Here is a 12,889-nt window from a genome sequence, read left to right on the forward strand (position 1 = left end):
GTAAAATTTCAATCTCAAGAATTTTCTCCTTTGGGACAAGGGCTGCCACCCTAGCTCGGTTTTAATGTTTGTTATGCTGGAGGCAAAGTCATAATTGTTAGTGACAAAGCATGCAGAGCTGTTCTGAATTCATTCTAGTTTGTTAATCAGGTTATGCGTATGTGGGTCCCGATTGTGCATGCATATTCTAGAATAGGCCATATGTTAGTGAGATAGAACACTTCCTTGAGGGTCAGGGGTGCAGTTTTAAAGTTTCGTTTAAAGAAATTTAATACAGCACTAGCTTTGTTAGCCAAGTAGTTCACATGCTTGCTCCATGACCAGTCAGACGAGAAGTATACGCCTAGATATTTGAAATTATCAACGCGGTTAAAGGAGTTGCCATTAATATGGTATTGAGAGGGGACGGGCTGTCGTTTTCGCGTGAACTGCGCATCACAGCACTTCTTTATATTGAGGCGCATTTTCCGCATATCACACCATGATGCCACATAATTCAAATAAACCCCGCAGGGGGGCGCCTGCAGCTTGCAGGCGTCGCGACGGTGAGTGGCGACACCGCGGGTTCCCGAGCATCCGCAGGGACATCCCCGCAAGGGGATGATGGTGAACTGTGCATCACCACGGACCCGAGCACCCGCGCCTCGCCGTGCGTGGCATCGCCGTGTCCGGGGAAAAGGGGATCCTGGTGGTTGAGCCGATGCCGAGCGTTTGGACCCTTAAGGCCCCTCGGCGGAGGCAACACACCACTTTGGCCCCAGCTTCCTGTAGACGGCACCTCCGGCCTGACCCGACCGGGGGAAATCGGCAGTCGTCTTTTCCTTATCCTCCCCTCCATCTTTTACTTTCCTATCATCTTTCTTACAACTCTCCTGTCTCCTCCTCCTTCCTTGGTTTTTTCCTTTTTCCTGGCGGCTAGGGTTAACCCTGTGTGGCGAACTATCCTGGGTTTCGTCATATTCGGTTATAGCAATGGTGTACAGCTGGCGTGGGCAGGACTTGTTTTCAAGTTCTTGTCCTGTCCCCTAGTTGGGCTCCATGGTGGGCGGCTGGCACCAAGGCCGAAGAACAAATTTTTTTTATGGCTTCCTCCCTGCTTAATAATGATCGCCCTCTGAAAAGAGGACGGACCGATGTCACAACACAGTTTTTCAGCAAAAAGAAGACAACTTTTCCGAAGTACCACATCGTCCACAGTAAAGAAACAGAAAAGCCAGCCAGACAAATATCCCCGTTCCTTGTTTCAAGAGTTCTTACAGAATCCCTGGGCCCTCAGTACAAAGTCACAAAGTTGGCTTGTGGTGACCTCTTCCTCGAACTGCTCGACATAACTCAGATTTCAAAGCTTGCAAACATTGAAACTTTTGGCGATATTCCTGTCTCTGTTACACCGCACAGATCATTGAACACAGTACGTGGTGTCATCTCAGATAATGATTTCCTGCACCTAACAGAGGAAGAGATGCTTGAAGGACTGAACCCTCAGAATGTTACCAACGTCCACAGAATTACAATCCGTAAAGACAACAAAGAGATTCCGACAAAACACCTGGTCCTGACGTTTGCCTCATGCACCCTACCGGAGTCAATCGAGGTAGGCTATGCAAAAATCTCCGTTCGCCCTTATATCCCCAACCCTAGACGCTGTTTCAAATGCCAGAAGTTCGGTCATGGCTCCCAGAGCTGCCGCGGCCGCAACACCTGTGCTAAATGTGCCTCCAATGACCACCAATCAGACGGCTGCGACGCCGCGCCACGCTGTGCAAACTGCGAAGGCGAGCACGCTGCTTACTCAAGGTCTTGTCCTGCCTGGAAAAAAGAAAAGGAAATCATTACAATAAAGACAAAAGATAATATCACTTTTAAAGAGGCAAGAAAGCGTTATGCAATGTCGCAAGGCACTTTCTCCTTAACACCCCACACAAACTTCGCCGATGTGGTGCGGGGGCGCGGCGCATCACACCGGTCTCAGGCACCTGCCCAGTTCACACCTAGTGAGGCTGAGGCAGGGCCATCCGCGCCCCTGGCAGATGCAGCGAGAGCTGCTATGCCACCCCCAACAACGGGCCGGCCGTCTTCCAAGTCGGCAGCCCGCAAGGCTTCCCCTGTTCGGGAGAAGTCTACCACCCCCCTGCCCGCGGGTTCCCCGCGGAACTCCAGCGCCTCCATGGAGGCGATGGATACAAGTCAAAGCTCGCCTCGGTCGCAACGGCGACGGGGCTCTCTTGACCGGAAAAAAGAAAAAACCACGGTAACAGGCCCTCAACAAGGAGGGACCTGAGGTCTCAAAACACTCCTCCTTAAAATAATCATGGCGTTCCTTATCCACTGGAACTGCCGTGGAATTTTAAATAACTACAGCGATGCAACAGATCTCCTACGCTCTATGTCTCCTGTAGCACTGTGCCTTCAGGAGACCAATTTGGGACCTTTACAAAAAAATATTTTTAAGAATTATAAAGTCTTTCGCCGTGACCGTGAGCAGGCAGATAGGCTCTCTGGAGGTGTTGCTGTCGTTGTTAAGAGCGGTGTTGCAACACGTGAAATCCAGCTGCAGACGAATTATGAAGCCATTGTGGTCACCGTCATTAGCTTTAAAACAATTACCATATGTTCAGTATACCTTCAGCCACACCTCACAGTAACACTTCATGACCTAGAATCACTTTTTAATCAGCTACCAGAGCCATATCTGGTAGTTGGGGATTTTAATGCACACTCCCCTTTCTGGGGGAGTGAACAGACAGACACTAGGGGCCGTATATTAGAAGATTTTATTCTGTGCAATAATGTTTGCCTACTCAATACAGGCAAACCCACATATTGCTCTCCAGCCTCAGGAAAAATGAGTTGCATAGATTTATCTTTTAGCTCTTCTTCCGTTTTTACCGATTTTAAGTGGGATGTTCTCGATAACCCGTACGGAAGCGATCATCTTCCGGTAGTGATTAACTTTTCATCGCCACCATCAGTCATCCCTAGTAAACCACGCCGTTGGAAACTACACCTAGCCGACTGGCAACTATTTAGAGAAAAGGCTAGCCTGGAGAAATTATTTTCAAACACTCTTAACGTTGACGAACTGAATGAAATTTTTACAAGCTGCATTATTGAGGCTGCGTGCCAAGCTATTCCGCAATCGTCAGGAATAGTACGACAAAACAACAAGGTATGGTACACGCAGGAATGCCGGGAAGCAAAAAAGAAGCAAAATAAAGCTTGGGGAGTTTTTCGAAGATACCCAACTCAGGAGAACCTCATCAACTTTAAAAAGACGAGAGCAAAAGCTCGGTACATCCGCCGAAATGCCGAAAGAACATCATGGAGAAGCTACGTATCATGCATAAATAGTTCAGTTACGTCCAAAAAAATGTGGGAACAAGTCCACAAGTTTAACAGAAGCTTTTCTCCTTGCACAATTCCTTTCTTAACAGCTCCAGGTACACAGACAAATATAGACGAACAGGCAAACATCTTGGGAGAACATTTCTCAAACATTTCTAGTTCTTCACACTACACAGAAACATTTTTAAAGCATAAACATGCAGTGGAGAAACATAGACTTCCAACAACGGGCTGCACAAAAGAACCGTACAATGGTTTAATAACACTCCAAGAAATAAACGAAGTTCTCTCGGCCGGAAAAAAGACAGCACCTGGCCCTGACAATATACATTACGAAATGCTAGCACATCTTTCCCAGCCATCTGTGGAGGCGCTCTTGAAGTTTTTTAACCAAGTGTGGGTGCTCGGAAGATTGCCGAAAGCCTGGAAGAAAGCAGTTATTGTACCATTCCTGAAATCTGGAAAACAACCAACATCCCCTACTAGTTACAGGCCGATAGCCCTTACCAGCTGCCTTGCCAAATCATTCGAAAGTGTGCTGAATAAAAGACTAACTTTTCTGATTGAATCTCTTGAGCTTATTGACATCCATCAGTGCGGTTTTAAGAAAGCATGCTCAACAACAGACCACTTAACTCGCCTGGAAAATACTGTCCGAGAGGCTTTTATACACAGACAGCACTGTCTTGCCGTCTTTTTTGACCTCGAGAAAGCATACGACACCACCTGGAGGTTCGGCATCCTTCGTGACTTAGCAGATCTTGGCATCCGTGGCAGGATGTTGAACTGCCTGAAGGACTTCCTTTCCAACCGCTCATTTCAAGTGCGCCTAGGATCAACCGTGTCCAGGGGCTTCGTTCAAGAGAACGGGGTTCCTCAGGGGTGTATTTTGAGCACGACATTGTTTGTTATTAAAGTAAATTCCATAGCCAAAGTAATACCGAAGGCCATTATGTATTCCGTCTATGTTGACGATCTGCAAATAGCCTGCACATCCTCAAACCTGGTAACATGCGAGAGACAAATACAGCTGACAATGGATAAACTGGTGACCTGGGCAGACGAGAACGGTTTCCGGTTTTCCACACAGAAAACCGTGGCCATTCTTTTCTCTATTAAGCTAGGCTTACAGGCTGACCCATTTGTACACCTGAACAAAACACAGCTACCGGTGAAAAATGAGCACAAATTCCTAGGCGTAACCTTTGACAAAAAGCTGACTTTCCTGCCTCATATAAATGCACTGAAAAAAAAAGCCTCCCGATCCCTCAACATACTCAAAGTACTGTCACGAAAACATTGGGGTGCCGACAGGACATGCCTTCTAAAAATTTACCGCTCTGTAGTACGCTCTACCCTTGATTATGGATGTATAGTGTATGGGTCAGCGAGACCATCATACCTTAAACGACTAGATACAGTGCATAACTTGGGTTTGTGTCTCTCCACTGGTGCTTACAGGACATCACCCATTAACAGTCTTTATGTAGAAACCAACGAACCGTCACTCGAGGACCGAAGAACCATGCTCACGTGCTCGTACGTTTTAAAAATCCGTTCGCTTCCCAAACACCTATGTTACCCCATAGTCACAAAGTGCCCATCAAGAACACTTTTTAACAACAAACCACAAGCTATCAGGCCACTCCTCCTGCGTTTTGAAGAGATGTGTCAAAACCTCGGAGTACTGGACACATTACCTGCCATTGCTCGAAGACGAGCTCCACTGCCTCCATGGCACAATTTTCCGGCAATCTGTGATTTTACCCTTACGCAGTTCCAAAAAAAACAAACTCCAAAACAACATATAGTACAGGAATTCCTTGCACTCGAAGAAAAATACAGTAGTTTTACGGACTTTTACACTGACGGTTCAAAAACGAATGTTTACGTAGGAAGCGCAGTGGTGCGAGGAAATTCGGAGACAGCAATGCGACTTCCACAGTGCGCATCCATCTTCAGCGCAGAATGTTACGCAGTATGTGTGGCAACAAAAAAAATATTAAATGCGAACCTCAAAAACACTATTATTTACACAGACTCTTTAAGTGTACTTACAGCCCTCCACTCTAGAAACGCAACCACTCCCATACTTGGGGACATCATACACAACATTGTAACAGCAACAGCTCGAGGACAAAACATTAAACTCTGCTGGGTCCCGAGCCACGTCGGAATAAAAGGAAATGAGAGAGCAGATTTGTGTGCCGCTCAAGCTCGGGGCAAGGAAATAAAAAAAGTAGATATACCCTTTAATGACTGCATGAAATTAGTTCAACAGAAATTAAGACAAAAATGGCAGTCGCGTTGGAACAGCGAAGTGAATAATAAACTGCACTTTGTAAAACCAGTTTTGGGTGAATTTAAGTCATGTGTGCACCAGGAACGTTTTAAAGAAGTGGTTTTATGCCGTCTGCGAATAGGCCACACGCACCTCACACACAACTTCCTGCTAACAAAACAAGATAAACTTGGTTGCGAGGAATGCGGAGAAGAACTTACTGTTAACCACATTCTATTCTCATGTGTGAAACTTGAAAAACTAAGAAAAAAGTACTTCACTCAATTTTATCATGAATACATTCCTTTTCACCCAACATTGCTCTTAGCTGATAATACCATTGTTAACATACCCTCCGTTTTTAGCTTTCTAAAAGCAGCGGGCGTCCTCGAAAAACTGTAATTTTTGAACCACTGGTTCCCTTTATTACATGATACACCTCAGCCACTTTCTCATTCCTGAGAAGTAGGCTGAGGCTTTTTATTTGATTGGTTGGGAGCCTCAGGATCCTTGCCTAGCCAAGGATAGCCGCTAAGGCTGCCTGACCTTCTTTAAGGCTTTTACCATTAGCGATTTCCAATTTTCTTCTCTTCTTTTACTAGGCAGCACAATGTTTTTAGGTCATCTACGCCATCGGCATTTTTTGATATTCGTAAACATTCTACAGAAAGCCAATTCTACACCTTGAGTTTGGCGCATGATGGCCTTAGCTGCCTATGTGCCATAAAACCCAACACACCCACACCCATAATTCAAATAACTCTGTAGAATGCCAACGTCAACAGAATTGCAGATGGATCTGTAAATTACACAGTCATTGGCGTACAGATGTATTTGAGACGAGATTCCCTCAGTAAGATCATTAATATAAATTTTAAAAAGTAGCGGCTCTAAAACTGATTCTTGTGGCACACCCAACGTCACATCAACAGCTGAGGAGGATCTGCCGTTAACTACAACACTTTGAGTTATTTTTTATAGGTAGTCCAGTACCCACTGGATAACAGAGGCGGGTAAACAAGAACAGATATTTTGTGCAATAAGAGAACATGTGGAACGGTGTCAAATGCCTTTTCAAAGTCCAAAAATACAGAATCAACTTGAAGGCTTTTATCATAGGAGACAAAGATGTCATTAGAAAACCTGCACAGTTGGGTGATGCATGACAAAAGAATAAAAAGCATGCCACTGTCTTTCAGTGACCGTTCTTGTGAAGTTATACTGTGCAGAACTGAACTGCAAAATGCACTCCACCTCTCCATTTTATCCTATTACAGACCCCCAAATTTTACTAATTGCTGACAGTTTGAAGCACTGCCTGATGCTCTGTCATCCTTGGGATCTGACAGCATTCTTCTTGGTGGGGAACCTAATTTCCCTGAAATTGTTTGAAAAAATAAACTGCCTCTTTCATTAAGTAAATCCAGTGTACATTCAGCATTTAGGGAACTGCTGAGCGCCTGTGGCTTTCATCAGTTTGTTACTTTGCCTACAAGATACATTGGCTCATGCTCTACCATCTTGATCTTGTGCTCTGTAATAACCACGAGATTGTTAAGTCAGTCACAACAATTCCTGGCATAAGTGATCGTGAGGTTGTTATTGGTACTATTCTCTGTAACCCGTTAAAAATTCAGAACCCTCTGAAGCTGTTCCATTTTATTGACTACACGTCATCTTGCGTTTCTCAGCAGTGCGCCACGTCATGTCTCTCATGAGTTGACCCACTAGCAGGAAATGCGCCTTTTCTCTTTCTGAACTGTGACGACAAGAGCATCTCCACTTGCAGAAAATGTTGGGCAGCTTACAAAGTCAAGCAGTCAATTTTTTTTCCCTGAACAGTTACGCTTCATATGAATCATACCCATTCTACATTTCTCATTTATTGTGCGTGATGCCCAATAGGTGTTAGGATATGATAAATGACGAGGTGGAGGAGTAAAACGCAGATATGGAGACATGCCGGTTTGGTGAATGGCACGGCTGTGGTTAATTTACGGCGAAAGCCTGTGTCAGGGTGTCGGTTACTGTGACGTCCATCCCGTCACTTTCGCATATGTCTGTTCAGCGCCTAAGACGCACCGAATGGCAGGGCAAGTACACCTGTGACAGGACCAAACATCGGGCACCGGTGAGCTCACTAAAACAGCTTTTTACCGTGAAAGTCTACTGACCAGATTAGGGATAGTGGAGCAAGCTGTAGGGAAAGTACGGGCAACATTAACACAGAAAGTTGATGTGTATTAGAGAACTCTGATTTGAGACATCCGAGCTGACTTCAAGTGGAAGAGTTGGTCTTGAGAAAGACATGTAATACAGAGGACAGATAAACAGTTTGTAAATGTGGATGCAAGAGAAAAAAGAGCATAGGTGATGATGGCAGGGAGTTAGGTGGTGAGATGAAATTAGGAAATTTCCTGGCATAGGACGGGTGCTACTGGTGCAGGACAGGGCTTACTAGAGATTAATAGGAGAGGGTGTTGTCCTGTAGTGGGTGTGCTCTTAGTATTACTGATGATGACAGAGGCTTTAGAAAGGCATAATTTTTCTTCACAGCCATTGGCTGCACTTTTGGTATGTGTAATTCTAACCAACTCACCTGTTTAATTTTTTATTGAATGATGTACTGCTGGTTTTATTTGAAGACCAGTGGAGTGGAAACAGTTTTAGCTGTGGGAGATGAACTAATTGGGGGAGATTAATTATACAGTTTTAATTCAATGATGCAGTGGCTGCTTTTTGCAAGTGAAAAACCACTGCTATTTTTGTAAATGATTTTGAATTCACGTTCGAATTCTCATTTGGGTTCCATTTGGCATGTGTACTATATTGTTTCTGCTTGCAGGTGATCAAAAGCAGTTTCTTAGAGTAACAGATAAGTTCTGACATCAGATAGATAGATAAAGAGGAGAAGGGAAAGACTGAACTTTTTCACAATGACTATGACACTGTTGCTGCTTGCTGTTGACACATCCGTAACTGGTCTGAACACATGACCTAACTTGTCTGTATAGGTATAGATAGTTATAACCTCACAGTTCTTGCAAGTTAGAGGATTCTTGCAGTTTCTTTAGTCTTAATACTGTCAATGCTACAGCGTCAAAAATACAGAAACCACTTTGTATTTCGCCCAAGTCATTTCTGGGCCTCACTCTTAGCCTTCTGGGCAACTGTCGCTATTTGGAGTAGTAAAATGTGGTAAGGGTGACTTTGCTACATTGAGATCCACAGCTCCAGGAGCACCTCAGAATTGCTAGAGCAGGGCCTTGAAAGAATTAGGGCTTGTCTAGAAAATTGGGCTCTTTTGACAAAGGCTCGTCTTTTATTAACCTTTAAAGGGACTATGCAACGAATAAAAAGTCACTTGTAAATGTTTTCAATGCTTAGAAATGATGCAAAGAAGCATTCACACCAAGTATGAGTCTTCGAAAATGAGCCGGCAATTTATTATGCATTTTTAAAAACCGTGTTTTTCAAAATTCGCGGGCTGATTGGTGTGCTCGTAGTGACTGATTTTGGAACTAAAATCATGGAACAAAGACGTCACACTACCAATGACGTTGCCAGACCACCACGCTCTCATTCGCTGGAGCTACGGCAGCCACGACGTCACGGGCACACTTCCGGTACTCGTGAAAATCGTCTGCTCGTGCCGCCGCGCGACCCTCTCGGGCAAGCGCGAGCCAGGACATTGCCTTCGCGCATATGGTTTCAATTTTTCTCTGTCGCGTCCTTCTGTCGGGACTTCCGGAGCCACTCGCAGTGTCTTTTTCGTCTGCCCGAGATGAATACGCCTTGCTGTGTGATTGGCTGCAAACCCGGTGACTGGCGAGGTGTTGAACTCAGGCATGTTATTCCTAGAGACGCTGCTGCTGGGGTGCTAGGAGCAACAACCGGAAGTTGCAAACGGAACGTCAGCTGATGACGTATTCATGGGCGGAGCTCAGTCCCAGAGCTGTTTTCTTTATTTTTGTCTGGTGCCTCGCGCGTACAAGTTGAGGGGGAAGAGGAGGAGCGTAATTTTTAATTGTCTATATCTTCGTTGTTATTGATGGTAGCTTAAAAATTCTTGCGTTAGGGTGACGAGTGATGAGATGCCTATCTCTCGTCTGCTTTACGTAATCTCAACTAATTTATTGAGTAGTCCCTTTAAGGGCCCCCTGTCGGGGCGTTGCATAAGGGGAAGGCAAATAAACTATAGGTACAAATAAAAGGTCAACATAATTGAACACATAGTGTCAGTAACCTTCTGCAGACCCAATCAATCACTTGTCCAGAGTGGTCGACCGGGTGTTCCAAACTGCCAAGGGCTTGGATGCAGCATGCCATTGTAGCCAATCGAGATACAGGCCTGCATGATTTGCAAGTTGCAAGAGATGATGTTCAATCACTGCATGTGCACTGCCATTGATTTTGGACATCGCTCACGGGCCTGTCATGCAGCTGCGATGCACAGTGGACAAATGCGATGCAATACCGCTGCGAAGAAGCACGTGTGCTACGTAGGTCTCTTTAATTTGGCTGCTTCCAAAACGAATGGTCGAGTGCTGGCTTGGTCGTCTGCTAGCCATGGTGTCGTCACCAAATTACAGTCAACTGCATGCCACTGGCATTAACGGGCACCGAAATTCCGAACCACGTGAAGAATTTTTCAAGCAGGAGATCCCAAGGAAGTGTTGCAATGAACCAGCTACAGGAAATCAGTTTCACAGAAAAATAGTCATTGGATATACGCGCAGACTATTTACGAATATGCACTGAATGCTGCCCAACCGCAGCGGTGGCCCAGTCGTTTGAGCATCCGCCTCGCATGCGGGAGGTGCAGGGTTCGATCCCCAGTGCCGCCGGGTACCTATCGGTGATACAATGAGTGCAAGATTTGCCCTGCCTGGTGCTCGGCTAATTTAAGGTGAAATGCTTGGGAAATGGTGCCATGGCGCTGTTTGGCCACAGATGCCCTTGCGCCATAAAAATTCATCATCATCATCATGGAATTCTGCCCATGCGGCTCAGCTTGACTGCCTAGGTTTACAATTCTGACGCCACAAAGTTACTCACCTTCTCCGTGCTAGAAAGAACTGCCATCATTTCATGAAGAGACTACTGTCATATGTACCTTATTCGTTTCTCCATGCTACACATGGGTGCCTCCATATTGCTGCACTACAGCTGCATTTATACTTCAAAGAGTGCAAGCCAGCCAAGAACTCGTGCTGCACTGGCAACACGAATGCTGAAGTGCTGTACTCGTTGAATGGTGCAGAAAGTGCAGCCGAATCGAAGAGACCTTATGTATCTTGTGAGGTTTTCGCCAAGTCCTCGTATATCATTGAAATGTTATCTAGACTGCTGCAAACTTCTCAGGGTAGACACACGCTGCACAATCCTACTAAAAAATCCTGCTTTCCCCTCAATGCTCCAGTGGAACTGTTAGCCACCATTGAATCTTGAATCTTCATATGAAAAAATTTGTGCTGAATTGTTACTGCAGCACATGTAACCCTCGTCTGCTTGGACAGTGCTGCTTGCACTATTTGTAAATAAATAATAAAAAACAATTCTATGTGTGTCCATAACAGTCTCAACCCTCTAATCATGCAGGCCTACATCTTGATGATCCACGAATGCATGGCTCATCCATGCTCTTGGCCAACCAATCTCAAACATAAGGGCTACCGCAGGTTTACGCAGTTCATAGCAGCCTGTTGACCACTCTAGACAGATGTGATCAAGACTAGACGTTCATTTTGCTACTGTTTTCGAAATAATGCATGCACTATTTTCAGATATTATTGTGCATTTGTCCCTGGAATGCAGGAAAAATCGAGCTAAGCACCACCCACGCACACCAAACCGATACCTGAAGTACAGCAGAAGGTCATGGGATGCCCAGATTCGTATCTGGCGCCGGCAGTTGCATATCTGGGACCCTCCGAAAGAGGTGGAGGCAAGTGATGAGCTGTTGGACGACAGGTATGTGTTGCTTTTTCCCCTCTTCCTGTTTACTCATCTAAAATGCTTTGTTATTGCAAAGCTTTGCAGGGATGGCTTTCTTTTTTGGTGCAGTTGACCCTATGTAATACTTTGCAATCACTTGAATACATAGCATTTCCCTCTGTTGTTTGCCATCGCGAGCTCAAATTTAAGGCATTCTTTCTGCAAGGCGAAGACTGCTCGCAAGTTATACGCTCTCTATTAAAAGTCTAAGCATTTTCTCTTTTTTTTGCAATCTAATGCAGCTCCAGTGAACCTTACAGCAGTAAGCCACTACCTGGTTATGCTTACTGTCTGGAAAAAAAATGATTTACTGTGGTACTTATATCTCAAACACAAGCCAGCAGTTTAACAAAAGGTGAAAACATCAGGGGTTACTTACCTGTTGCTTGATCGTCTTAATTTTTTTTTCTCAGAAATATATTGGGGGAATACTTCACTCATTCATGAGGAAATATGCATATGCTGTAAAGTAAATTATGTTTGGAGTGCAAAGGAAATGCTTTTCATATTTGGTTATTGGTTAAAGCATTGTTGGCCTGATGCAGTTCCTGATGTTTGGAATAATCTTTTCAGCTATTTGTGCCATCTCACCTGATTAGATGCATTTATTTGTTAAGAAATTTATTGTTAATATCATTCTGGGCTGTTGATGCAATATGTCGTTCAGAAAATTGGGATATATCATACCGGATGTGAGGAGCTAGTATAAAACTTGTGCCCGTTGAATCTGCATTCCTTGCCTCCGCGTCCGCTTCAGCTCACTTTCAGCACTCGCCATTCCAGCTGAGGCCATTGCTGGCAGCACCTACAATCTGTATGTGATATGAGGAGTCAACATGTAAAATAAAAATCAGAGTTCGTCCCCTGAATTTAAAGTGCTTTAGATAAGGAGTATAGAGCACATATTGTGATGTCGCAATACGTGTCCTATTCTCTTTATCGTTTGGTGAAATGGGACGGCGATGTCTTACGTTGTCCAAAATTTCATCTGTTGTGTCGCCTCTGCTTGTGCCCCATTCCATGTTTCCAGGGCTCCGTGAAATGTGTCTGTTGTGCAATAGTGTTTTATTGTAACCTGGCTGGATGATGTAAAACTCAACTATTTTTAGCTTTTCATTCTTAGCAGCCTTGCAAAGAACATAATTGAACAGTTTGCCAACAGGGTATATGTTGTACTTGTCAAATAGGTAATAGGTATGTGAATGGAACGGCTGATTTTACGCTGCAAGCGTTTTCTGTAACTTGATAAGCTTTTGCAAATTTCTG

At 44.6% G+C, this 12,889-nt stretch overlaps 1 protein-coding gene across 1 annotated transcript in view; it reads left to right on the top strand.

The window, feature by feature from the left end:
- Slbp (Stem-loop binding protein) overlaps nt 1-12,889 on the top strand; it is a 69,892-nt gene that overhangs the window by 46,015 nt on the left and 10,988 nt on the right. The window contains exon 5 of the mRNA XM_077645476.1: nt 11,444-11,599. Within this exon, the coding sequence (XP_077501602.1) occupies nt 11,444-11,599 (156 nt within the window). The remainder of the gene's footprint in view (nt 1-11,443; nt 11,600-12,889) is intronic.

This window comes from Amblyomma americanum, chromosome 1 (genome assembly GCF_052857255.1).
Source record: "Amblyomma americanum isolate KBUSLIRL-KWMA chromosome 1, ASM5285725v1, whole genome shotgun sequence".
NCBI lineage: Eukaryota > Metazoa > Arthropoda > Arachnida > Ixodida > Ixodidae > Amblyomma > Amblyomma americanum.